Raw genomic sequence first — 26,042 nt, 5'->3', positions numbered from 1 at the left:
TTAGGCAGGCAATGTGTTAATAAGATGCGAGAGGAAAAAACGGTCAAACTCAGTGAAATCTTTGAAGACCATTCTGGAACAGAGAACCGAACCGTGCTGACTGTTGGTATTGCAGGAATTGGCAAAACTTTCCTCGTACACAAGTTTGTCCATGACTGGGCCAACAAGCAGTGTCCCCAACATCCACACCTTATATTCCCGTTCACGTTCCGCCAGTTAAATCAGCTCGACGGAGAAAGCTTTTGTTTGTCCGACCTAATTCACAAATGCATCAAGGAAACCAGATGTATTAAGAAAGAAGATCTCAATGACATCCTCAGTGCATTGCAGATGGCAGAAGACTACAACTGCAGCCCCTTCAAAGTTCTGTTTGTTTTTGATGGCCTGGATGAAAAAAAAATACTTTTGGACCTCAAGACTCATGACTGCCCAGATGACTTCTCTGACCTTACAACTCCGTTCCCAGTGGAAGTTCTCATTGCAAACCTCATCAAAGGGGAACTTCTTCCCTCTGCTCACATCTGGATAACCACACGACCTGCAGCAGCTGAACAGATCCATGAGGACTTTGTTAACAGGTTGACAGAAGTGCGAGGGTTCACCAATGACCAGAAGGAGGAGTTCTTTAGGAAGAAGTTCAGTGATACAAACCTGGCCAACTCAATCATCTCACTCATGAAGGCATCAAAGAATCTCTACACAATGTGCGAAATCCCAGTCTTCTGTTGGATCACCTCTATCGTTGTGCAGAACTTGTATCTTGACAGGGGGGTGGCAGACGAGTTGCCGAACACCCTAACTGAGATGTACTGTCACTTCCTGATGGCTGAGACAAAGAGGAAGAAGATTAAGTACGGTGGGAAAGATGAATCGGATAAAGATAAACTCATAGAGGCTGAAGAAAAGGTTCTTCTGAGGCTGGGCAGGCTGGCGTTTGATCAACTGAATAAAGGCAACATCATGTTCTACCAGCAAGACCTGGAAGATAGTGGACTTGATGTGAACGAGGACTTGCTGTACTCAGGCTTGTGCACAGCATTCTTCAAACAAGACGGGGTGCTCTTCCAAAAAACGGTCTACTGCTTTGTTCATCTGAGCATACAGGAGTTTATGGCTGCAGTCTACCTGTACCACTGTTTCACATATAGGAACATGGAGGTCCTGAAGACATACATGGAAGGTTACAACAATGAAGGTTCCCTGTCTGACTTCCTGAAGGCTGCTATGGAAAAATCCCTGCAGAGCGAAAGTGGCCACTTGGACCTCTTTGTCCGTTTCCTTCATGGTCTCTCATTGGAGTCCAACAAGGGACTCTTAGGCAACCTGCTGGGTCAGACAGAGAACAGTTCGGAGGAGATCCAGAGAGCTATCGACAACCTGAAATCGATGCAAGCATTCAGCGTTTCTTCTGACAGATGTATCAACATCTTCCACTGTTTGGTGGAGATGAAGGACTCAATACAGCAGGAGATCCAGCAGTACCTGCAGTCAGAGAACAGATCAGGGAAGAAACTCTCTGAAATCCAGTGTTCAGCTCTGGCCTACATACTGCAGATGTCAGAGGAGGTTCTGGATGAGTTGGACCTGCAGACATACAACATATCAACAGACGGAGGCGGAAGAAGACTGATCCCTGCTGTGAGAAACTGCAGAAAGGCCAGGTTAGCCGCCATGTTAATATCAACATATTAGATCAGGGGACATCATTCACGTGCATGCATACCTGCACGCATGCATGCACACACACACACACACACACACACACACACACACACACACACACACACACACACACACACACACACACACACACACACTAGTGTTATCATATTGGTCTCCACAGGCAGGATGGGCGAAGGCCTGAGACTGTTTTCCCCTCTGTCCCTCGCACCAATCGGCACACATTATCTCTATGGTCACGTGATCAAGACCAGGCGCGCCTGAGTTTTTCTTTGCGTGGAGGAGCACAAAGAGAGACTCACGAAATGTGAGCAATTATTTTTCAATTTAATATTTTTTTATTTTTGCCCTCGAAAGATTAAGTCGAGTGTCTTGGCAATGTTACCCACCTCCAGCCAATTTCATAGTCAGTTCTGTTCATGACTCACCAGTGGTGGAAAAAGTATTCACATGTTTTAAGTAAAAGTATCAATACTGTAATGTAGAAATTGTCCGTTACAAGTAAAGGTCCGGAACTCAACATTTATTTGAGTAAAAGTACAAAAGTATTGGTATAAAAATGTACTTAAAGTAACAAAAGTAAAAGTAGTCACATGGCGTCACATCACAACACATTGTGAGTTATTTTACTCACAATCTACCACTTCTGTTCTAACCGCTTCAGCCCTATATACATTTCGGCCATTTGAAAATAGCAGATCTACAAGCTCACAGAGCTTGTAGATCTGCTATTTTCAGAGGATTTTCATATATTTGAAAACTTGAAATGGGACATTCATAATGAGTACTTTTACTTTTGATACTTTAAGTACATTTTCTACTATTGTACTTTTACTCAAGTACATTTACAGCCAGCACGGCGGCCAGTTAATTCTGTGTATTCTGTACTCCCCAATGTCAGTAGATATCCCTCCAACGTCCAAACATCTCCATTTATTATCATCATTTCCAGTTGATAACATGCTATCTAAATTACATTTGAACCTTTTAATAAATCAACCGTTTCTTTGTATTTCCTGTTTTCAACGTGAAACCAGTGTTGCAAGTTACATGCGAGAGAGAAACAAGCAACCAGGTCTATGAATACATGTCCAAATGCATCGCTTAAGAAGCAGACATGGCAACACAACACTGCCAGCAGCATTGCCAGGTATACGAGAGAAACAAGCAACCAGGCAGACTTGGCAACACTGCAAAACTCAGCAAACAGTGATATTCCAACCAAACCCCGCTGGGGAGCCCGCCAGCCCGGCATCCCCCCTGGTAGTGTAGGGGAGCACACGCTCTCTTGTGCTACGTGGGCCAGGCACCACTGATCAAGACATATCTGTCAAGACATGTTTTTTTTTAAATTTCATTCTGATTGGCAATAATTGTCTTCCAAAGTTCCTTCATGGTCTCATTTTAGTTCAACCAGAGACTGCCTTTTTTTCTATCTGTCTTTATTTCATTTTTGCACAACATTCTTTTTACTACTACTTCTACCCAAATTGGTACACCATACTCTGAAGTGATGTGATCAAGATTGGTCAGATTATTTTGATTTAATTCCGATTGACTACGATTGGCTTTGAAAGTTTGAGGGAGGGGCCCATTTTGCACCATGTGCCTCTAGCAAAGTTGAACCAATTGGCAGGAAAAAATGCATGCACACTCCCAGTTGGCCAATGAAGAACCTTAAGCCCACATTTTTCAAAGCACATTTTTTACTGCTACTACTTCAGATGTTATCCAAACCTCACGCTGATCTGCACACATTATCTCTGTAGTCAACGATCAAGATGTATCTGTCAGATGTTCCATTCCAATTCGCTGCTACTGGCTTCCAAGGTTTGCAGGAGTGGCTTATTTTACACAAAATGTTTTCATGCAACCGGGCCTTCTGTTCGGCCGCCCCCCCCAACTGTGGAATGCTCTCCCTGACCACCTGAGAGCACCCCAGTCTGTTGATTCTTTTAAGATCTTTCTAACTACCTTTTTAACCTACTTTATGCCCTCATGTTTGTGAGAGTGGCCTATTCTACACAAAATGCCACTAATCATGAACCCAAGGCATGAAACTGTCCACACACATTCTATTCTTCACTATAACTCTTTGGGACCTATCTTGCGCCCTGCACTATCCCTTGGCACTACCCACTACCCACTACCTGTTAATTATGCACAAGGCAGCTGGCACTGTCCCCACATGGGATCTTACGGACACGGGTACCCGCTATACATTATGCCGACTCCGTTATTTGGGCAATTCCAAATCCGTTTAGTTGTTTATTGGGTGCACATTGGGCATGCGTGCAAAGATCCCAGAGCTGCTACTCAGACTTATTCCTTAATTAATCCTATGAAATAAAATTTGAGTTTACCACAGTGTCTTCTTGCCAAGACATGGAGTGTTTTTTTTCTCACTCTCTCTTCAATATGCAAGAGTCACACAACATGCAGAGGTCTTCCTCGCTCCTAATTCTCAGCGAATCTCTGTGATTATAATTGTCCTATAATCACACTCAATGACTTGATTTTAGAAACACAACTTTGCGTTCTCTCCTTATGTTCTGTAAATTGTGATACAATAAGTGGGGTTTTCGACATAGCTGACATGCTGACAGCTCAGCTGAAACAAAGCATAGCGACAAAAGGAGCCATGTCTCACCTTGGCTCATGCTTGAGCTACAACCATTCACAGTCAGCCTTGGAGCTTACACTACTTAATACCTAGAATGAGTAACCTCTGTGTCTCCACATTCAGGGTGTTATTTCTTTAATCACAATCATTCTATAAGGTGTACTTCCTAAAATATTGGGTCACTCTAAACAAGTAATTCAGCATTTTAGAGCTATGATTCTCTACTTTCATATGAAATGCAAAGAAATACAACTTTTTGAATACTCCTTTATTTGTGGTATCACATGTACACAGACAGAGCAGACATTTACACAAACATGGGTGTTATGACACTTTCATAACACAAGTAGAAGCAACTGTAGTTGGTATTAGCACATACTATGTTCACATGTTTATGTGTCATAGCATAATAGATAACACAAATGGTTTTGTGCCAAAGGAAGAATATCTCCTATATATAGTTGACTGATATCTCCAACTCCTGTGTTCATGCTGACACCCCAGGGAGAATACACCTTCCTAATACATGTTATGTAATAGTGTTGTAGTGTGATGCCGTATCAAATGTTACAATGTTATCGACAGTTTTTCCATTCCATCTCTATTTACAGGCTTGTTGGTGTTAACCTCAAACTGACACAATATGAAATTGTTGCCTCAGCTCTCAGCTCTAATCCCTCCAATCTGATAGAGCTCGACCTGAGTAACAACGACCTACAAGGTCTAGGACTGGAGCGAATTGTTGCTGGATTGAAGAGTCCAAATTGTAGACTGCAGATTCTCAGGTCAGTTGTCCTGCATCTGCAGAGTAACAATGCAACAGGATTTCTTAAACATTGTTCATTGAAAATGAAACATTGAAATATAAAATGTCTAAGCCATCAGAGCTATCTTCACCTATCCCCAAATTCCAATATGTATTAATCCTGATATATGCTATTGGCTGTTTTGATATTAGTTGATGTCATCATCTATAAAACATCAGATTGTGTTTGATTGAGTATGGGTTTGATAACAGAACATGCATTTCCTTTTGGTTTGTCTCCATTCAGGCTGAGAGGCTGTAACCTCTCAGAGAAATCCTGCGAAGAGATCAGCTCAATTCTCAGATCTAACTCCTATCTGAGGGAATTGGACCTAAGTTTTAACAACCTACTGGATTCAGGACTGAAAATTCTATGTGATGGACTGAAAAGTCACAACTGTAGACTAGAAACTCTTGGGTGAATAATAGTTTTAATTCAAATAGATTTTGCACCTGCAATAAAAATAGATCCCCATTTCTCTCTATGTTGATCTCTACTTGAACACCAGCAGCAATTTGCTAAAGTCTAAATGTATCTGCAGGTTGTCACATTGTCTCATCTCAGAGGAAGGCTGTTGTTCTCTGGCTTCAACTCTGAGCAACCCCTACCATATGAAACATCTGAACCTGAGCTTCAACCACCTAGGAGGTTCTGGACTGACATTGATTTCTGGCGGACAGGAGAAATCACAATGTCAACTAGAGACTCTCAAGTAAGTAGATTTGAACTGTGTCCATAGAAACCACCAAACCCACATATACAGTAGCTCATGAAAAGCTAAACTACTGTATAAAAATCCGGCACACTTTCTTGATAACAAGCGCAAAATGGGGGGCTATATCTGTGTTTTTCATCATCGATATAGCGCTATTCCAGCACCCCCCTGAACAATGTTTCTGCAATGATACAGCATTGTTACTGTTAACGCATTGCTTGCCAAGGACGTAGATGTTTTCCATGTTTTTTGAAAATTCCATAAGAGGGCGCTCTAACACAACTTAGGAATGATCCCTCGACTCTGATAGAAGGAATGGGCGAATGTGACGACATTCCAAAAAGAAATCACTTCCGTCCACTCCTATATTAGGATTGCAGCTCGGTGAAAACAAGCCATTTTCAACGGGTAATAGCAACAAAATGGCCGATCATTTTGTCATTTGTCTCTAACGGCTCGCTCGGCGGTGCCTCTCATGGCTCAAGTCCTCTTCAGACGGCTCGCGTCGTTTAAACTTTTTTTTAGCGGAGCTGCCACCCTTTTTACGTCCTAGGTTTGAGAACGGCACATTCCAGGAGGCGTCAAATGTCGTGAAGGGGACCCCGTGACGTGACATTAGTCCCTTAAAGTCACTATAGTAATATTTGGGAGTTAGAATTTGTTTCTCCTCCTGTCACCTATCAGTTCGATCGCCTGGCTATGCAAAACTACTCACAGTCTGACAATCAGCCTGATAAGCGGTTTATAACCATATGGCCTAAGTCATTTTTTGAGGAAAAGGATATTTTTTGCCTAAGTCAGCTCCTCATGACACTGGCCACCTCTGGTAATATCGCCTATCTCCTAATTGAAAAGGATCATGCTGTACCCTCCCCTTTTAGTATAATGGCCTAACTCCCTAGTGTGACTTAGGCCAAAATAAGCAATTTTTCGGGCCTAAGTCAGATTTAAGCTTATTTAAACCTATTTAAGGGGCACGGTGGCGGAGTCGGTAGCTTTGTTGCCTCACAGCTAGAAGGTCCTGGGTTCGATTCCCGCAGGGGACGCTGTGGGCGCTGGGGGCGTGTTCTCTCCTCCGCGTCATCAGTGCCCATACCTAAGGTGGGGTTGGCGAAAGGGCCTTTCTGTGTGGGGTTTGCATGTTCTCCCCGTGTTTCCTAGCGGCCGGGGATCGGTCGTACCGTAGTGCTTTCCGTCCGGCGAAGCCATTGGCCGAGCCCTGTCACGTGATCAAATCGGGGAGGGTCCCTCCTTTGCATGTCTCATGCATATTTGCATGTGATTTGCATGTCTAGTAGCCATGTGTTTCTGTTATGCCACGGGTCGCGGGTTCGATTCCGGGCTCCGCCAACCAACAATGAACAACTCTCAGACAACTGCAGCTGATCTGAAAACACAGCCTCATTGCACACAGTTGTCATCCGTTCTTGTTAACTCACTGAGTGCCATTAACGTGTTTCACGTGTTTTTAGCGCTATGGCTCAACGTGCCATTAACGTGTTTGACGTGTTTTTGAAAAATTAGCATAATTTTTTTTTTTTGAAAAACATGTTCAGCACCCAAGATATCATCATCTGAATGTGTGCAGCTCCATCCACTCCTTGTTTAACTTAGAACTGAAAAAGGCTGTATCTCGCTTCCTAAGCACTTTTTGTTTTCTGTGAAAAAAACTCTGGCACTTTTCAGAATCAATTCTGAAATAATTCTGGCAATCCTGGCACTCAATGAGTTAATTTGTTTACTGGACTCTGTTATGCCACGGGTCGCGGGTTCGATCCCGGGCTCCGCCAACCAACAAGAACAACTCTCAGACAACTGCAGCTGATCTGAAAACACAGCCTCATTGCACACAGCTGTCATCCGTTCTTGTTAATTTGTTAACTGGACAACTCTCAGACAACTGTAGCTGATCTGAAAACACAGCCTCTTTGCACACAGTTGTCAACCATCCTTGTTAATTTGTTAACTGGACAGCATAACAATGAATTGAGTGATAACATTTCATGTAAACATACAACAGGACAAAGGTGAGACAGTCAGCAGGGCACAGCGCTGCAGGGAGTTGCACCATGGATCCAGCATAAGCTAGAAGTACTTACTACCAGTGCTTGTTTGCTTTTTGACACCACCATGTCCCTACCTAAGTGTCAGCAAGAATGAAATGGAAGGTGTACAAGACAGTGGTGAGACCAGCTATGTTGTATGGTTAGAGACAGACAGCTATGTTGTATGGTTTAGAGACAGACAGCTATATTGTATGTTTTAGAGACAGACAGCTATGTTGTATGGTTTAGAGACAGACAGCTATGTTGTATGGTTTAGAGACATACAGCTATGTTGTATGGTTTAGAGACAGACAGCTATGTTGTATGGTTTAGAGACAGACCGCTATGTTGTATGGTTTAGAGACAGACCGCTATATTGTATGGCTTAGAGACTGACAGCTATGTTGTATGGTTTAGAGACAGACAGCTATGTTGTATGGTTTAGAGACGGACAGCTATGTTGTATGGTTTAGAGACAGACAGCTATGTTGCGAATGTGCGTGCAAAGTTTTTGTTCAAAACGGGCTACTCAAACTTTAAATGTCATTCTTAGCCAATCAGGATGGAATATGAAAAATCTGAAAGACCTGTTTTGTTTAATGACTATAGAGATACTGTGTACCGATTTACGTGACGTTTGGACAGAATCTGTAGAAGTACTGTCAAAAACAATATTTGGCAAAAAGCGGCCTCCTGGTGGCGCTATAACAGGCCCATGTCAAAAAATCGGGCCAGAGGTTCTGAATTGGCATCCAGGGAGTGTGTGTGCACAGTTTCGCTGTGATCATGTCAACGGTCCTGGAGATTAGCTGGTCACAGACAGACGGACGGACGGACAGACAGGATGCAAAACATACTCTCTCGCCATGCCTTTCGGCCTGGCGGAGACAATAATATGACCGCATAGTATCCTCTATCACAGTGGTTCTCAAACCTTTTCATTTCAAGGACCCCTATTTGAACATTTTCTACCTCTGGGACAGCAACCTATACTTTAAAATCCTAACTCTAAGAGTGAAAAAATGGAACCAAATGGGTTCCACTTGTACACCCTCTGTTTGAGAACCACTGCTCTATCATGTACACTAAACAAGAGCATAGGAGCCTAGACATAAATGAATATCTCAGATACAGTAATTTGGTTAGAATCAAGATGCATATTGTCTAAAACAGTCAATCACTCATTTGATTTGTCACCATTTCCTCTGCTGTAGCATTTGGCCTATAATCCATGTTACACATTTTAGCCACTTTAAACCTTTCATCACCTGGTTGAAAATAGCCGATCTACAAGCTTGTAGATTGGCTATTTGCACACAGGAGGAACATGTATTGAGCAGCTTTCTGTCTGTCTCTGTCAGTCCAAAGCCAATAGGCCTGCACATAATTTAATATCTCAAATAATATGAACACACACCAGGGGAGTGGTTCTCTAAGAGCTGGATTTCAACTGCAGCTTTAGCACCACACTGTCATGTTAAATAACTTTACTGATTAACTATACAGGGTCCCCAGAAAAATGTGTTAATATCTATAGCATCAAAATCAGCAAGCCACATAGACCCTATATACATCAGCCATTTGAAAATAGCCAATCTACAAGCTTGTAGATCGGCTATTTAAAAACATTAATGAAGTGAACGTTTTGGAATATTTGCATACATAACTGTCTCAAATAGGAACACACAGTATCCCCTGTCACAGTGGTTCTCAAACCTTTTAATTTCAAGGACCCCCAGTTTGATATGCATTACACCACGGACCCCCATTTGATAACATTTTCTATCTCTGGGACCACAAGCTATACTATAAAATCCTAAGAGAGTGTACAACTGGAACCAAATTTGTTAACTGGACAGCGTGACAACTAATTGAGTGATAACATTTCATGTAAACATAGATTAAAGCAAAATAAAAGCTCACGACTGAAAATATGTATGGCCAAACCCTATTATTATGAGACTGTGAAACAGTGTTAAAATGAGTCAATACATACAATTATGATGTTTAGTAATATTGTTCCTGCCGTTTTACATACTGCCAACCAGGCAAAGAAATCAGACTTCTACTAGACACATTGAGAGCTTGTAGATCGGCTATTTTCGCTGCCCAACATGCTTCCATAGAAGACATGCTGGCTGCTATGGAATCCAAATTACTGAAATTAGTGACTCACCGCTGGAAGAGGGCCTCTGGGCAACGGAACCTCTCGTTGCCGATGGTGATGACCTGTCCGTCGGGCAGCTCGTAGCTCTTCTCCAGGGAGGAAGACGAGGACGCGGTGCCCATTTCCTGCTCAAAGTCCAGTGCAACGTAGCACAGTTTCTCCTTGATGTCACGCACGATCTCACGCTCGGCTGTTGGGCAGAAGAGGAGAATGAGATTAGTTAACAGAAGGCAATATATAATTCATATTCTTTAACAACCTGGAATCCCAGCATGCATATTGTGGGGGAACTTAAGCCAAAAATAGCCGATCTATAGCTATTTTTGCCCAAGAGATTTTGTGTAGTAAGTACAGAGCCAGCACATGTCCTGTTTACCAAGTCTAAAGGGATTAAGTGGTTTAAGTTTGCTTGTGGTGTAAACCGCCGACAGGATGTTGAGGGGTTTTACACCTCTAGCAACAATATAACACTAAAAGCCTTCTCTAGCTGGTTTCAATGTGTGGCTGAGGAGTTTGGCTGGTTTCAAGGTGTTTTTGCCAACCTGTGGTGGTGAAGCTGTAGCCCCTCTCCGTGAGGATCTTCATGAGGTAGTCTGTGAGGTCGCGTACAGCCAGGTCCAACCTGAGTATGGCATGGGGCAGAGCGTAGCCCTCGTAGATGGGCACAGTGTGGGTCACGCCGTCACCGGAGTCCATGACGATACCGGTGGTACGACCAGAGGCGTACAGGGACAGCACGGCCTGGATGGCCCTCACAAAAACATGCAGTAATCCTGGTCTCTATACTGCCTCCCCCTGGTCAGCCGGGGCGCCTGATCGAGGGGAAAGGAACTGGTTGGAATAACGTGTTCCTTCCACGCGCAGACGCGCTATGTCTTACCGGGGAAACTCCCCTCCGTCAGTTAATAAGAAGGCTTGTTAGCCCTCATGCATTGAAGGAGGCATGAGTTCAGCTCTGGGCTCTCCCTAAGTTGGCAGAGGGAGTGTAACACCCAGTCAGGGCCGGATTACCCATAGGGGCGATGGGGACACCAAAAAAAACTCTTATATATATTTTTTTATATATATATATAAGAATTAAATAATATAACCCTAACCCTAAAACCGAAATAAAGTAACCAAAAAACGAAAAGAAACAAGCAAAAACCGCCAATTTTTCGCACAAGTGCACGAGGGAGGGGGGGGGGGCACTTCAACTTGAGGTCGTCCTGGGGCACCACATAGAGCTAATCTGGCCTTGCACCCAGGATTACTTAGACAATTGGCACTGGGTGAAAAAATGGGGTTACAAAATCACAGGATAAAAGTGTGCAAAGAAAAAAACAAGGGGTTAAAACCTGAATAGCTAACCAAATTCTTTATTAAAAAGGAGAGTCTTTAGTCGTCTCTTAAAAGCATCGACAGACTGTGGAGCTTAGCTGGTCCGGGAGTGAGTTCCACAGTAAAGGGGGAGCTGAGCAGAACACTCAGTCACCCATGGTGCAGAGCTCGGTATGGGGGACTTGGAGGCGGTTAGTGTTTCCAGAGTGGAGGCTGCGAGTGGAGGCCTGTGGCTTGAGTAGTTCCTTAAGGTAAGGGGGGGCATTACCGTGGATGCATTGGTGGGTTAACTTATTCACTGCCAAGGACGTATTTGACGTAGCTAAGGACGAAAATTGGGGGGGGGGGGGGCTCCACTAGATGACGCTGTGGTCTATCACCTGAGTGATAGACAACAGCGTAGGTCAAACAGATCCAGGAGATCACGTTATCGAAAGATCCCCTTCACCCAATCCACTTCGTGTTTAGCTTTTTAGAGAAAACAGCTGTATCTTGGGTTACTTTTTTCGCCTTGCATTTTGGCAAGACATGCTTTATCCAACAGCCTGAAAACCAGAAGGGGGGGTCACGGGTGGATTTTTTTTCTCTCGTAGCAGCACAGTGAATCCCCTCCATGCTTAGCAACCGTAATGGGATCGATCAAACTGGATATAAATATTCTGTGACCAGTTGAAAAGAAAAAAAGAAAACAAAATTGCTGGCAGTAGGCAAACACAGCCAGAAATAAGTCTGGCAGTGAATGGGTTAACAGGGAGATTTTGTATTCTGTCCGGGAGGAGATGGGAAGCCAGTGCGGTGAGCGGCGAATGCGAGTGATGTACTCGTATTTACGCACGCTCATCAAGAACCTAGCAGCGCTGTTCTGGATGTATTGGAGCCTTTGAAGGCTCTTGCTTGGGATCCCGATGAGATGTGCGTTACAGTAGTCAAGCCTGGAGGAGACGAAAGCTTGGACTAGCATTTCAGCATCAGGCAGAGTGAGGGTGGGACAGAGTTTGGCTATATTCCTGAGGCGGAAGAACAATGTTTTTGCAAAGGTGTTTGATGTGGGCCTCATAGTTGAGGTGGGGGTCCATTCTAACACCCAGGTTGGTTATCTCAGGCACCACAGCCGAGTGGCAATTCCAGAGCCCCCCTGTTACCACTTGCTCGACGTGAGTTGAAATAGTAGGATATATTAGATTAGCGGTCTCGCGACAGCTGGGTGTAACCCAGTGTTTTTGCGACCACCAGGAAGAGGAGAGGACAGGAATAGGAAGAAAACACATTGTAGATCACTGAACCTATACACACTACTATATCACGCTACTATATAAGTCACTAACAATGATGCTGCTTAAGAGAAAAAGCACTCAATGTCGAAGGTCGTTCATTGACTAAGTCGCGCTTTGACAAAGTCGCCTGCTGCTGCCTTTGTTCGTCTAAGTCGCCTGCTGCTGCCTTTGTTCGTCTAAGTCGCCTGCTGCTGCCTTTGTTCGTCTAAGTCGCCTGCTGCTGCCTTTGTTCGTCTAAGTCGCCTGCTGCTGCCTTTGTTCGTCTGGCCGCTTGAAAGATACCGCTTTCAGAGCAAGTACTTAAGGCCACTTCAACTGATTGCTAATCGCCTGCCGGGAGTATAGGCCCCTCCCCTACTTATCCAAGGCTATTGATCAGGTTCAAGAGAAACTCCCTTTAATGGGGCTGTCAGCTGAGACCTATACAATAGGCTTTGAAGCTAGCAAAATAACAAACTATTTTTAGGCTAAACCAACTCTACAATACAACTATACAACTATACAACACTGACACTTTGGAGCTAAGTACAGCTACTTAAAGCAACCTGCTATTATAAGAAAATATACTCAAACTGTCTAGGTGGATCAAGCAGAATACAGGGTTCCTTCAGAAGTTGAATTACACACTGAAGCAACACTGTAACTGGACACACTTATAAACACTTTAGACTCTCTAGGCCACTCCCCTACTTATCCAAGGCTATTGATCAGGTTCAAGTGAAACTCCCTTTAATGGGGCTGTCAGCTGAGACCTATACAATAGGCTTTGAAGCTAGCAAAATAACAAACTATTTTTAGGCTAAACCAACTCTACAATGCAACTCTACAACTATACAACTATACAACACTGACACTTTGGAGCTAAGTACAGCTACTTGCTACAACCTGCTATTATAAGAAAATATACTCAAACTGTCTAGGTGGATCAAGCAGAATACAGGGTTCCTTCAGAAGTTGAATTACACAGGCAGCCGGCTAGCTGTGGAGGTCTCTCTCACACATGCATCTCCTCATGCAACTTTCACACTCTGACTTTTGACCTCTGACCTTTAGATCTCCCACCATTTTGAATTATATGAAAAACGGTAAAAAATCTCCTCCTGGGGTTTTTGTGCAATCTGCACGAAACATTTTACACATGAGCTTTGGACCTATGCCAACAAACTGGGGAAGCTTTTATGAGCCAATGAATATTGCAGTTTTATGACAATTATTCATCTGCCCCCAACACATACATGCAGACTCACATTTCTTTGAAACGTTACAGTAATGTAGAGGGGTCATTCCAAATATCACTGAAACCAATCTTACTCCAATTGGCCAAAGGGGGGCGCTATAAAAATTTTTTGAAAATGAAACTTTAAACAGGTAAAAGTAATGCCTCGTTTGGCCGACAGCCATGCAACTTGCTTACACATGTGCCTTGACTCATGAGGAACACATGTATCCCTTTGACCAGTAAGCTCCGCCCTTAGATTTTCCGCCATTTTGAGCAGTTTGAAAAACACTTAAACCTGTTAGTCCTGTAGCACAGGCCCTCAGATTTTGAGATAGCCCCACCCGAGTTAGAACAAAACACAACCATGTTTTTTCTTATCTTTAGGGTCTCCCATTAGTGAAATGGATTGTTGTGAAATTTTATTTGGGGGCAAAATTAGTTTTTTTGGCTATTCTTTAGAACTACCCCAATCTCTGAAAAAGGCAAATCCGAATAGGGCAAAGGTGACCAAATATGCTATAACCTGAGAATGCTCACTCTTATCTTCATCAAATTTGCTGAGGTATGAACCAGGTGTGTACCCTACATCACCAAAGTCAGAATGTAATTTACCTAAAGAAATACTGAAATATAGTCCTTTAAAAATACCTTTAGTTTAGGCGGAAATTGTACTTTTCTAGTGAGGACTCCTCTACTTTCCCTCATTTAGAAAAACAACATACATTTATGTCAAATAAGCTGTTACTGCATAGCCTAAGATGCTATTAAACAATAACCAGTGGTTGTGTGGAGAGATCTAGTACAGTTTTATTGCAAATTAGACTTCTTTAGACATAACCCATCTCTGGAAATAAAACAGGGTGCAAAATATGGTTTGACCCAAAAAATAATTAGAACCAAAGGTTTCTCAATGGTTTATTGTAGTATCAGGTGTACTTAATAACATATCAACATTTTACCAAAATCTGATCATTAGAAATGTCAAATGTCCAAGATGGCCGTCACCAGTTCCTTAAAAGACCATTACTCCATTATTTGCCCTTCACAAGTAATTTTGGTGCCTAACCCCATTTTTGGTGATCTAGGAATCCAATTAGCATATATAAATTATAGTCAAGTGATTATAAGTACAATTATATATTAAAGCAATTGGTTATAAGCATATTTAACAATGTAATTTGACATTTCTCCCTTTTCTACATGCCATAATGCCCAGGATTGGTGAATTCATCACCTATACATGTAATTCACATTCTGTTGAAGCTTTCAAGATTTCTTTTGATACCAATAAGGAATGAATGAATTATTACTGGGTGGTAGGTACTGTGACATTTGTAAAAACATGGCTGCCAATGTGATAGACTGGGAATATTACACAAATCTTGGAAGAAATTCCTTACTGAGAAATGTCTTCACCAATTTGTTTGTAAAGGTGTCTGGTTCCCAAACTGGGGGTCCCCCAAATTATTTTGGGAGGTCCCCAACCAGATGGTTAGCTTGATGTGCAACATTGTTTTCTAACTCAACAGTAAACAAACCAACATACAGTATGTGTATACAGGGTATCTGCACATTTCTAAAGTTACAATTGAATTATTCTTAAGACTCAATATCATCTCAAATATTAGGTAAGAAAGAGGCAAACATTGTGAAAATAGCCGATGTACAAGCTCACAACGCTACACTAAAAAATAATGGCCACTTGTCTGGTCTATGGGGAAGATGGACTCCTAAGTGGGGATACAGTGGAGAGAAATGGCCCCTTATGGGCCTAGAGAGGATGTGCAAGTCAGTAGAGAGCTATCACAACATGTATCTAGTGTCTGGGTGTCTAGGCAGGGGTGGTGGAGGAGTGTGGCGTGGATAAGGTGCAGATGTGCTTGTCACAAACATCTCCTTATTCCTGAGACTAGTAGTTGTGTGAGGTTTTAGTGCAAAATTAATTTCACATGTCTTTATTTTATGATTGGTACTGCTGGCAATAAGCTTGAACCTTGATATTTTTAACAGCAAGAAGGTACAGTACGTATAGGGGACAGCCCATGACGCCCTGGGCTCCAGTCTCCCCATAGAATCCCAATCTAACCTACCTCCACGCCCATAAGGGGCTGTGTCTCTGCTGCTATCTCACAAACAAGCATTGCTTTAGGCAAACACCAAGTTTTTGTTGTGGAGCTGTTCTGGAGAGGGGAGAGGACGCTCTGAGCCATAACATAAGTCACTGGGGGCCCCTGGGAATATTAACGGTCAGCCACCACGACTCTCCTGTGAGCCAGTCCGACATACACCCTTGTCTGCCTGACACAGTCATGCACCACCACGTGGAGGTCTTACAACCACCACTATGGGGGGGCCGACCCTCCTTACGAATGCCTATGCCCACTCACGAGTGCCTATCTCGGGCATAGGAGCCAGCCAGACCCGCCAGGAGGTCCATTTGGCATACTGTACATACGACACAGTCTTGCAACATGTGGAGGTCTTACAACCATCACCACTGGGGACTGTCCTCACTACTTATGCTAACTAAAGAGAGACTATCTCGGGAATGCCTATCTTGGGAGCCAGCGTGGAGGTCCACTTGGGACCAGTGGGACTATCCAGTGAGCCAGGCGACATAGGGACACTCCTCTCAGCCTCACGCATTAGCTAAATTCCAATACCTTAATTTCTGCCTCCTCCTCACTCCGTCCTCCAGCGTGCCGTGACTTAGAAATCGTTTGCATCCCAAATGCTAATTTGCTTTTGGAGGAGCTGAGAACGAGGAGAGCGCAGGCACCCTAAGCCACTTGGAGTGAGATCTGGCAAAGATACAAGTTTATCTTTCATGTATCGTTTGCAGAACTGTCTTCGTTGAAATGGCGTATCATTTCTGTTGGAGGTTTTGCATGTCGGACATGGGGGGAGGAGAAGCTCAGGGTCTCCTTGGCTCCTAACTTTGCTCTTCTGCGCTCCAAGTGCCCAGGGAGCAATCCAGTGACCCCCTATACTCCCCTCTACCCACCTGAGGGGAACCCTAGGCCCAATTATGTTGGGCGGGGATATGCCACATACACATCCAGGTATATCCCCCTTTTCACCCAGTGTAAACTCTAGACCAGACCCACACCCCATACTCCCCCCTGTCTAGGCACCCAGTAGATACTCGGTTCTGACAGCTCTACACTAACCTCCACTACACTAACCTCTTTGCACACTCACACTTATTGCCTTCCTAATGTTTTAAAACATCTATTTAATGTTTTTCAAAATCTTGTGTCTACAAGATGACACTGCGCTTGTCCACGAGAAAAATAAATATTCTCGTGTATGTAGGGGAGGAGTTATGAAGTTGGGTGGGTAAGGGGAGGGGTGCAGAGAGATTGGTTCATAATGCATGACATTTTTTTGGGGTGGGGTGTATAGTCAAAGATGAATTTAGTTTGGGCTAAATTTGATCCACAGAGCTATCTAAAACCTTTCAATATTGAAAACAATACTATCTATCAACTGACAATATTCTCTGCTACCACCTTCTGAATTACTGCAAATTGTGACTATTAGTTTTGTTGTGTTTTGAGGATATCTTGAAGCCTTGTTCCAGTAAAAAATAAATATAAGTAGTTGGACATTTACTATATAATTAGTTAAACGGGTGACCATTTCAGTGTTTTAATAGTCACAAACAAAATATTGGATTTCACAATTATCTAATTGTATCTCTGCAATTTGGACAAGTCCAATGGATTCCCAGGCGCTTTTTTAGGGTACGGTGCCTTTTTTCATATATGCAAAGTACAGCACCATATTCAATCACACTCACACATGATTGCTGTGTGTGGCAGGGGCAACATGAAGCCATGTCATTAATTAATGGAAATATGAATTTATGATTTCAGTAGTAAGAACTTTTTTTTATACACATCCAAACCAAAGGTGCATAGATTAATTCATTTTGAGAATTGCAGGCCTCAATACAGAGAAGCATTACACAAATGGAATACTGTGATTAGGGGTCTAAAGAAATCTCATTTGCAATAAAACTGTACTAGATCTCTCCACACAACCACTGGTTATTGTTTAATAGCATCTTAGGCTATGCAGTAACAGCTTGTTTGACATAAATGTATGTTGTTTTTCTAAATGAGGGAAAGTAGAGGAGTCCACACTACAAAGGTACCATTTCCGCCTAAACTAAAAGTATGTTTAAAGGACTATATTTCAGTATTTCTTTAGGTAAATTACATTCTGACTCTTTGGTGATGTAAGGTAGACACCTGGTTCATACCTCAGCAAATTTGATGAAGATAAGAGTGAGCATTCTCAGGTTATAGCATTTTTGGTCACCTTTGCCCTATTCGGATTTGCCTATTCCAGAGATTGAGGTAGTTCTAAAGAATAGCCAAAAAAACTAATTTTGCCCCAAAATAACATTTCACAACAATCCATTTCATTAATGGGAGACCCTAAAGATAAGAAAAAACATGGTTGTGGTTTGTTCTAACTCGGGTGGGGGTATCGCAAAAACTAAGGCCTTTTTTGAGGGCTTGCTACAGGACTATGTGTTTCTGCAGTGATTTTTGAGCAATTTGCGTGAAACGTTCTACACATGTACTTTGGACCTATGCCGACAAATGTTTGTGGCGGATTTTCCATAAATGAAAAGCAGTTTGAAAAACATTTAAACCCAGGATTTCTGAGCAATTTGCGTGAAACTGTGTCATCTGTGTGAGCTCCTTTTTCACCAGTTCAGGTCTGTTGGTCCAATGGCTTGATTCCTATACCATCTGCCTTGTATCCACAGGATCGCCGGTTCAAGTCCCACCTCATGCAGACTTCATTTCAATTGCATTGCACACAACATGACTGTATCAAATAATACTTGTTCAATTGTTAAAGATACCATGAAATGCTTTTTTGAGAGTAGTTATTTTCAATGTATGACATACTTCATTGTTAAAATAGCCGATCTACAACTTTTTGGATAGCAACGCTTTGTGAGCTTGTAGATCGGCTACTTTCACTAGTTTTTGTACCGCGGAGATATCACATATCTCTATTGGTAAATGCTTTGTGAACCAGTGATCTAGATTAGTTAGCGAAACAGAGGCTTGGTTCATAACAGACGAAAAAACGTATAGATATCAACAGACACCATCAAGGCCATATCTCTAGCTCAATGAGAAGAGAGGCAGCCTGTGAGTCCATAGGTCACTGGTTCGATCCCTGTCCCCAACAATGTGTTGAGGTGATCATCATTTGGAATTCTTAGTTTTACAAATAGTGTTTCTTGAGGTTAGGTTTAGGCGTTGTTTTACTGAGGTTAAGGTTAGTGAGGGTGGGTGTAGAAAAGAGTCATCTAGTCAGCAACCTTCCCCCTATTCCCATGGATTGGATCCACCCCTCTCACCTGCTCTCGCTCATCACCAATCACACCTGTCTTCATTCACAACTCATTAGTGGCCTGGTATATATGTTACAGGGAAATTGGAGAACCAGTGAAATTGAAAAAGGAGGGCTTGTCCCCCCCTCCTCGCTTCCCCCTTTGTTATTGATTCACTTTGATTGCGACTGGTGACGTTAATCTGTCTATCTAATCAACACACCTGTTACTAGGCAATTATGTAGAACCAACACTAGAGGGCAATGCAAGCCACACTAGAGCCCCCCCCTCCCACACGCACGCACGCACACACACGCGCGCATGCACGCATGCATTCTAATTAGAGAGTGTTGTGGATAGTAACCCTTGAAAAGATCTATTCTCCCCCTATCGGTTTACAAACTCGGACGGCGCTCAGGCGTACCTCCTCGGCCTCAAGGTCTGCTGAGTCGGCGCGCCTCCGTTATGGACAATAACTATTATCACCGTCTCGCGAGTTAAAAATACAGCGTTACTCTGCTCAGTTTGGCTAACCGCTTCATTATCCAACCTGTCATAGAATATTTCTCTCATATTATCCATTTTATTTTCAGCGCTCCTCAGCGTTCGCCTCGCGCCGAAGCCCAGCCTCGCGCCTAAAACGAGCATACCTTTCCAATTTCCGAACGAATGCCAATCTCCCTGCGACATATATACCCTGCCTGTCCTTCAGTTTTGCTTGGCAGCAGCAGCAGTAACCACTCCACTGGAGAGCCCTCTGTCCTGGAGTCTCAGGCGGCCTGGGTCATGCGTCACTGAAGTGAGTTCACTTGTTCATGATTGCATGTTGCAATTTGTGGGTTATGTGTTGTTTGCCTTGAAACTCATAGATAGGGGTGTGTGTGTGTGTGTGTGTGTGTGTGTGTGTGTGTGTGTGTGTGTGTGTGTGTGTGTGTGTGTGTGTGTGTGTGTGTGTGTGTGTGTGTGTGTGTGTGTGTGTGTGTGTGATGAACATAGCACATAGGTAGCCTACTTATTATAGAATTCAGGGAAATACAATAATCATCAATCTTAGAGAAATATTGAATGTCACTTGGTTTATTGTAGTGTTAAATGTTGAATTGTATAATAATCATGTGTTTCTATCTTTCATAGTGTAAAACCATGACCGTGAAGCCTCACCACCTCCTTGCCCAATCATAAAATGCTCATGTGTGCAACGGAACAATAAATGGCTTGAACGGAACTCTGTTTGTCCTACATTCTTGTAGATGTGCCATGGTGATGTTCAATATTCTGTGAACCGAAGTAGAACTCTATCTTACAGTGGGTTCGGGGGGGCATTGTACAAAACATGACCATCCTCCTATAATTTGAGTAACGTCTGTCTGTAGTGGTGAGACCAAAATTTGTTCTGCCCGGTTCTCCTCAGTGGCTGGAGCAATTGATCTGAATTTGCACACAGCCATTGACCATTACCATGTGCACAGAACAGCGAAGTTTTTCGATTTCACCAAATCTCAGCTGTTTATTAGCGTCTTTGTGTAAAATAATGTTGCCATGGTTACGGGGCTGCCCAGCTGTGCAGATATGGGACGAACTGCCTCCCGGGTTGCCAGATCATGTGCGCATGTCCCCCCACGGATGCGTCGACCGGGTATGGATTAGTGTTAATTCATGCGTATGCAATTTTTAAAGATAACAAGCCTTTTTGAGAGTAGTTATTTTCGATGTATACCCTATTTCCTTGTGGAAATAGCTGATCTACAAGCTCACAACTTTTTGGATAGCAACGCTTTGTGAGCTTGTAGATCGGCTACTTTCACTAGTTTTGGTACAGCGGAGACATCACGTTTCTCTATTGATAAATGCTTTGTGAACCACTGATCTTAGTTTTAGTGAAACAGGGGCTTGGTTCATAAATGGTAAATGGTGCATTTATATAGCGCTTTTATCCAAAGCGCTTTACATTGATTGTGCCATTCACCCATTCACACACACATTCATACACCGGTGGCGGAGGAAACCATGCTCATCGGGAGCAATTAGGGGTTCAGCGTCTTGCTCAAGTACATTTCGACACTAACTCTGGGGGACTCCGGGATCGAACTGGGAACCTTGCGGTTTCCAGTTCACTCTACCCGGCCACTCTACCCTTGAGCCACTGCAGCCCCATGGCAGAAGGCAAGAGTCTATGATCTTCAACAGACACCGTCAGGCTGGATGAAGCCTTAGCTCAATCACTAGTGCCTGTGAGACAGCCTGTGAGTCCGAAGGTTGAACATTCGATTCCTGTCTATGGCCATGGGTTGAGGTGTCCATGAGTGAGGTCCCTAACCCTGGTTTGCTAGCCACCATCCCTCAACACTCTGCTCAGCTAATGAGAATGCTCATTTGTTAGTTGCATGGGCTGCTTTGTCTCAAGTTCAATCCATTCTGTTTTTATGTCTTATTGCTCTATTGTTCCATATTGCTTTTTGCCTCATGCCTCAAACCCGTTTATTGCTGCTTGCAGCTATATTTTGTTTTGTTTTTTTCGCAATCAATGTTTGTTTTTTGGCATTGTGAGGTTAACATTTAGGCTACTCTCAGAGAGACTTCTCGTTTGTGTAATCATGAACAAAGATGCAAGTTTCCTGGGTGAAGAAAACTGAATCTGGCGCATTTTAGAAACACCAAATCTCAACAAACACGTCTCTCACATTTTAACCATTTATTTATGTCCACACAAAGGAGAGTATACAAGGACACAAATATTAAAGGTGCAGTGAGATTACATCACAAAATCATGGAATACGTCTTCATGATACAATAAGCATGTCACTCAGTTTCTCTATGGGTATAAGTAACAGCGTCTCCGCCATATGTGACGGCTGCCAATTATAGCAGAAATAGAACAATACTTTGCCAGCCTTTTTGCCTCCTTTTTGGGCATCCCAAGTTGTTGGAACCCTCTAACAACCAGTCTGTGGGTATATCCTAGGCTGCCAAATATAAAAACAAATAGTCTGCACCTATAGCCCAGCTCTGAGATGGTATGTAGAAGTGGTTGGTATTTAATGACCTTGGTCATAAAGGCTTCCTCTAGGCTAAGGTCAAAGGTGCAGGCTATCTCTAATACAAACACCTCTCTGGACTCTTCATCAACCACAACAACATCTGGTGTATTAGCTGTCAAAGATGTAAATATGTCTGGGTTATCACAGAGATGAAACATGGATGAAATGACACGGGAATGTTTGTACATTCTCACTGAGGGTGCATGATTTTTTGATATGTCCTTTGCGATGAGTTCCACTATTCTATCGTAGCGTGCAATGTACATCCCTTTGTATGCATAACAGCCATTCAAGATGTGTGACAGTGTTTCAGTGACACACACACACACACACACACACACACACACACACACACACACACACACGATTTAGCACAAATAATTTGTATTGGTTGAATAGATAATAGACAGGTTGTGCGTCTCCAATCAGTAAGACATTGACACCCACTGACCGATTTAGCAGCTTAATAGTGTGAAATTGAATGAGATTGCGGTCCACATTATGTTATGTTATTTTAGTTGTTGTAATGAAGCTACTGTTATCAAAATGGCTTAATATGATATTTAAAAATGTAAAAATAATATATTCTTTGATTTTATTAAAAATTAATTTGAGTGGGCAAAAGCCAGAAATGAGTGGGCCCAGGCCTACCCAGGCCCACCCGTGGCCTCGCCCCTGCTGAACTGGGCTTATTTATTTTTTTATGAGCTGGGTTAGTTTCCATGGATATCTCTGTTTGGCAGCAGTGTTAGGCAAGTTACTTTACTTTAGTAATATATTACTATTACTTATTACCTTCCTTTTAAAGTAATACATTTCGTTACATATTACTGTCTGAGCAACAGTAGTATATTAATATTACATTATTACTTTTTAGTTACTTTTTAAAAAAATAAGCTAAAATTGAACAATTCAATAATCTAGATTTTGTATTATTATTATTAGCCCACAAAAAAAAATGTGACACAGAGATGGGCAAACATTTAAATTATAAAATAGGATTATAAATGACATGAATGAATCAATTTATTTACTTAAATGAATCAATTCATAAATAGACATATACCTTCTATAATGTAGCCTATAATGATATGACAAGACACAAGCCTCTTTCATTTTTTTTAAATTAAAGTCCACAGAACAAGGACTGCATGAGCAGAATGCAAATGAAAGTGCTATCCAAATCTACAAACTAACTTAAACGTAAACAGGCCTGGAATTTCGTCATTTTAGGGACAAGGCCACTTGGCCTTTGGTGTTGCAAATTTTTTTAGGGCACAAAGGCCAAATGCCAGGGCAGGAAGGCCATAAAAAAATTAAGTCCACGGAAATAATTGAACTTGAAGGTTAAGGATGATTTTATTTTAATATAGTACAAGAATAACTATCTGTGAAATATAACCCATTTATTTCACAAAATAATGTTGGCAAATTACCAATATTTGTACAAAGCTATACTGGTCTCAATATATGTCACTTTCAGCCCTGGTCTTTCTTCACTGACCGAAGTAGGGGTCACATGAATCACATTAGATTCACAGATTAGAGATTAGGCTATTTTCACAATTTTAAATTGTTTTAAAATAATAATAATAAAAAGAACATACAAGGTTTTCATCTGACAGCGACAATATATAGCCTATATATGGTTCTGTATCAGTATATGAGTCAGTTTTAGCAGATTTCATTCTAATTGGCTAATATGACTGCCTATGAATTTCATGGCCTGGGTAGGTAAACCTGGCCTGGCGGAGATATGCCCTGTTGCGCACAGTAGAACAACAGCTGAAAGCAATGAACTTAAAAGAGGACTGGCCTGCTCAGCAAAAACGTCTCAAACTATGTCAAACTGTCACATTCTAGCTGCTGAAATAAACTTTCCATTTAGATCATTGTTGACAAACAAACAGAACATGGATGTTGTTTGCAAAAGGATTATTTCTTGTCCATTTGTTTGTGAGGTGAGATCACAGCTTCTCTCTACTTTTGTGCGATATTGATAGCATATAACTTTGAATTTGTTTGCAGTTCATTTCTATTGCTTACTGTACTGGATATTAAGAATTTGGGGATTTCGCTGTATTTTGTGCATTGCTGTTGATCAAGACAAAATAAGCTTCAGGTTTTTGCGATTAGATGTGCAAACTGCGCTGCCAGCCACTAACAATCAATTTAATACCTTTACTAGGCTAGATGCTGCGGCTTTGTGGGTGGATAAAAAAAAACACCTTCACTTTGGTGGGTAACGCACAAAGTAACGTAGTAACGTAGTGTCATTTTAATAATATATTACAACTTCTCCTTGTAGTAATGCGTTATATTACCCGTTACCGCAATTCGGTAATATATTACATAACGGCGTTACGTTACTAACACACGTTACCCAACACTGTTTGACAGTCATGTTGGTTAGTGTCAGCTGGTGGAGACAACAGTTAGACATTGATGACTTGTGGTTCTACTTCCTACAGTGTGGATCATGGAGGAGAACACTGGATGAAACCTCAACTCCATAGAAGATGTGAGTATCTATCTATCGGTCGGTCGGTCGTAGATCTGCTTTTTGGTACAGTATGTGACAGTGTGGGTTGAGCACGTTTTGGGCTTTCCATCTCATTGTCCACTCGAATCCTATCATTTCCGATTTGCAGGCTCACAGTGCATTGCATCATGACACGTACACTTGTAGATCTATACATTTTTTTGTGTGGAAGATTTTGATTAATAATGACATCAATTATTCATAATCTAAATCTGTAAAGGAATTGGTAACGAAAGCTCTGAGATGCTCTGCCTCTGAGATGTAGTGGAGTAGAAGTATAAAGTATTGAAAAAAGGGAATACCCGAGCACTCGGGTGGCACAGTGGTAAAGGCCCTGCCCACCTCCACGGAGGTTGTGGGTTTGAGTCTACCGTGGTGCAACCCGGCTTTGTCGGGCGTCTATGTGAACACAGTTGGCCCGTGTTCAGGGTAGGAAAGCCGGGCATGGAGGGTGATATTTGTCATTCCATGCACTTATACCGGCTGGGGGCGGAGCCTGTCAGCAGGGAGTGTTGGGCGGGAGGGGTAGGACGAAGGCTCTCCCAAGTAGCCTCTCGCCCAACAGTAGTACCTCTCGCCCAACAGTAGTACCTCCCGCCCAACAGTAGCCAGGCTACTGGTTGAGAAACCACACTGGTTGAGAAACCACACTGACAATTCACCAGTTAGTGTGCGTGTCCATATTCATTCAACCTTTATTTATTTTCTCAGGGATACATTGAGGGCAGAGCCCTCATTTTCAATGATCCAGAGATTACAAAAGCATAGTACAACAGTGTAAATACTAATGATAAATAAAAACGACAGGATAAACAAGTTATAAATGTGAAAACAACAAAACAACAGAGTAAAACTGTAATAAAGACAGCTTAATTAAAACAGTGACAATCTAAAACAACAAGATTAGCTACCAGGTTTTTAAATTGACCCAGTGAGACCATGGAATCCATTTTTAAAGTGCGTTGTAATTCGTTCCAAGTGAAGGGAGCGCTAAATCTGAAAGCTGATTTGCCTAGCTCGGTGTTGGCCTTGGGGACTAATGCTATGTATTCCTGAGAGCGTGTTCGATGGGTGGAAGTATTTGGTTTTAACAGTGGTGAAATATATGTTGGTGATTTATTTAAAAGTGCTTTATAAATATATATGTACCAATGATGGTCTCGTCTCATGGAGAGAGAGGGCCATCCAACTGTGGTATATAAAGTGCAATGATGTGTGTTGTAAGGATCATCTGTGATGAACCTGAGAGCA

At 42.4% G+C, this 26,042-nt stretch overlaps 2 protein-coding genes across 2 annotated transcripts in view; one reads left to right on the top strand and one right to left on the bottom strand.

The window, feature by feature from the left end:
- The first annotated feature begins 23 nt into the window (after window positions 1-23).
- Window positions 24-26,042, top strand: part of LOC311053150 (NACHT, LRR and PYD domains-containing protein 1-like) — a 47,523-nt gene continuing 21,504 nt past the window's right edge. Inside the window, exons 1-5 of the mRNA XM_084068582.1 lie at window positions 24-1,661; window positions 4,915-5,088; window positions 5,356-5,526; window positions 5,651-5,821; window positions 24,721-24,770. Coding sequence (XP_083924708.1) covers window positions 25-1,661; window positions 4,915-5,088; window positions 5,356-5,526; window positions 5,651-5,821; window positions 24,721-24,770 — 2,203 coding nt within the window. The 5' untranslated portion in view covers window position 24. The remainder of the gene's footprint in view (window positions 1,662-4,914; window positions 5,089-5,355; window positions 5,527-5,650; window positions 5,822-24,720; window positions 24,771-26,042) is intronic.
- Window positions 10,042-16,286, bottom strand: LOC311053217 (actin, cytoplasmic 1-like; the record flags this gene model as incomplete). Its single annotated transcript, XM_084068675.1, has 3 exons — window positions 10,042-10,226; window positions 10,579-10,787; window positions 16,237-16,286. 3 exons carry the CDS (start codon window positions 16,284-16,286, stop codon window positions 10,042-10,044), a joined length of 444 nt encoding a protein of 147 aa, XP_083924801.1.

The sequence above is a fragment of the Gymnoscopelus microlampas genome (genome assembly GCF_963454915.1).
Source record: "Gymnoscopelus microlampas genome assembly, chromosome: 10".
In the NCBI taxonomy this organism is placed as follows: Eukaryota; Metazoa; Chordata; class Actinopteri; order Myctophiformes; family Myctophidae; genus Gymnoscopelus; species Gymnoscopelus microlampas.
This window is presented reverse-complemented; position numbering and strand designations above follow the sequence as displayed.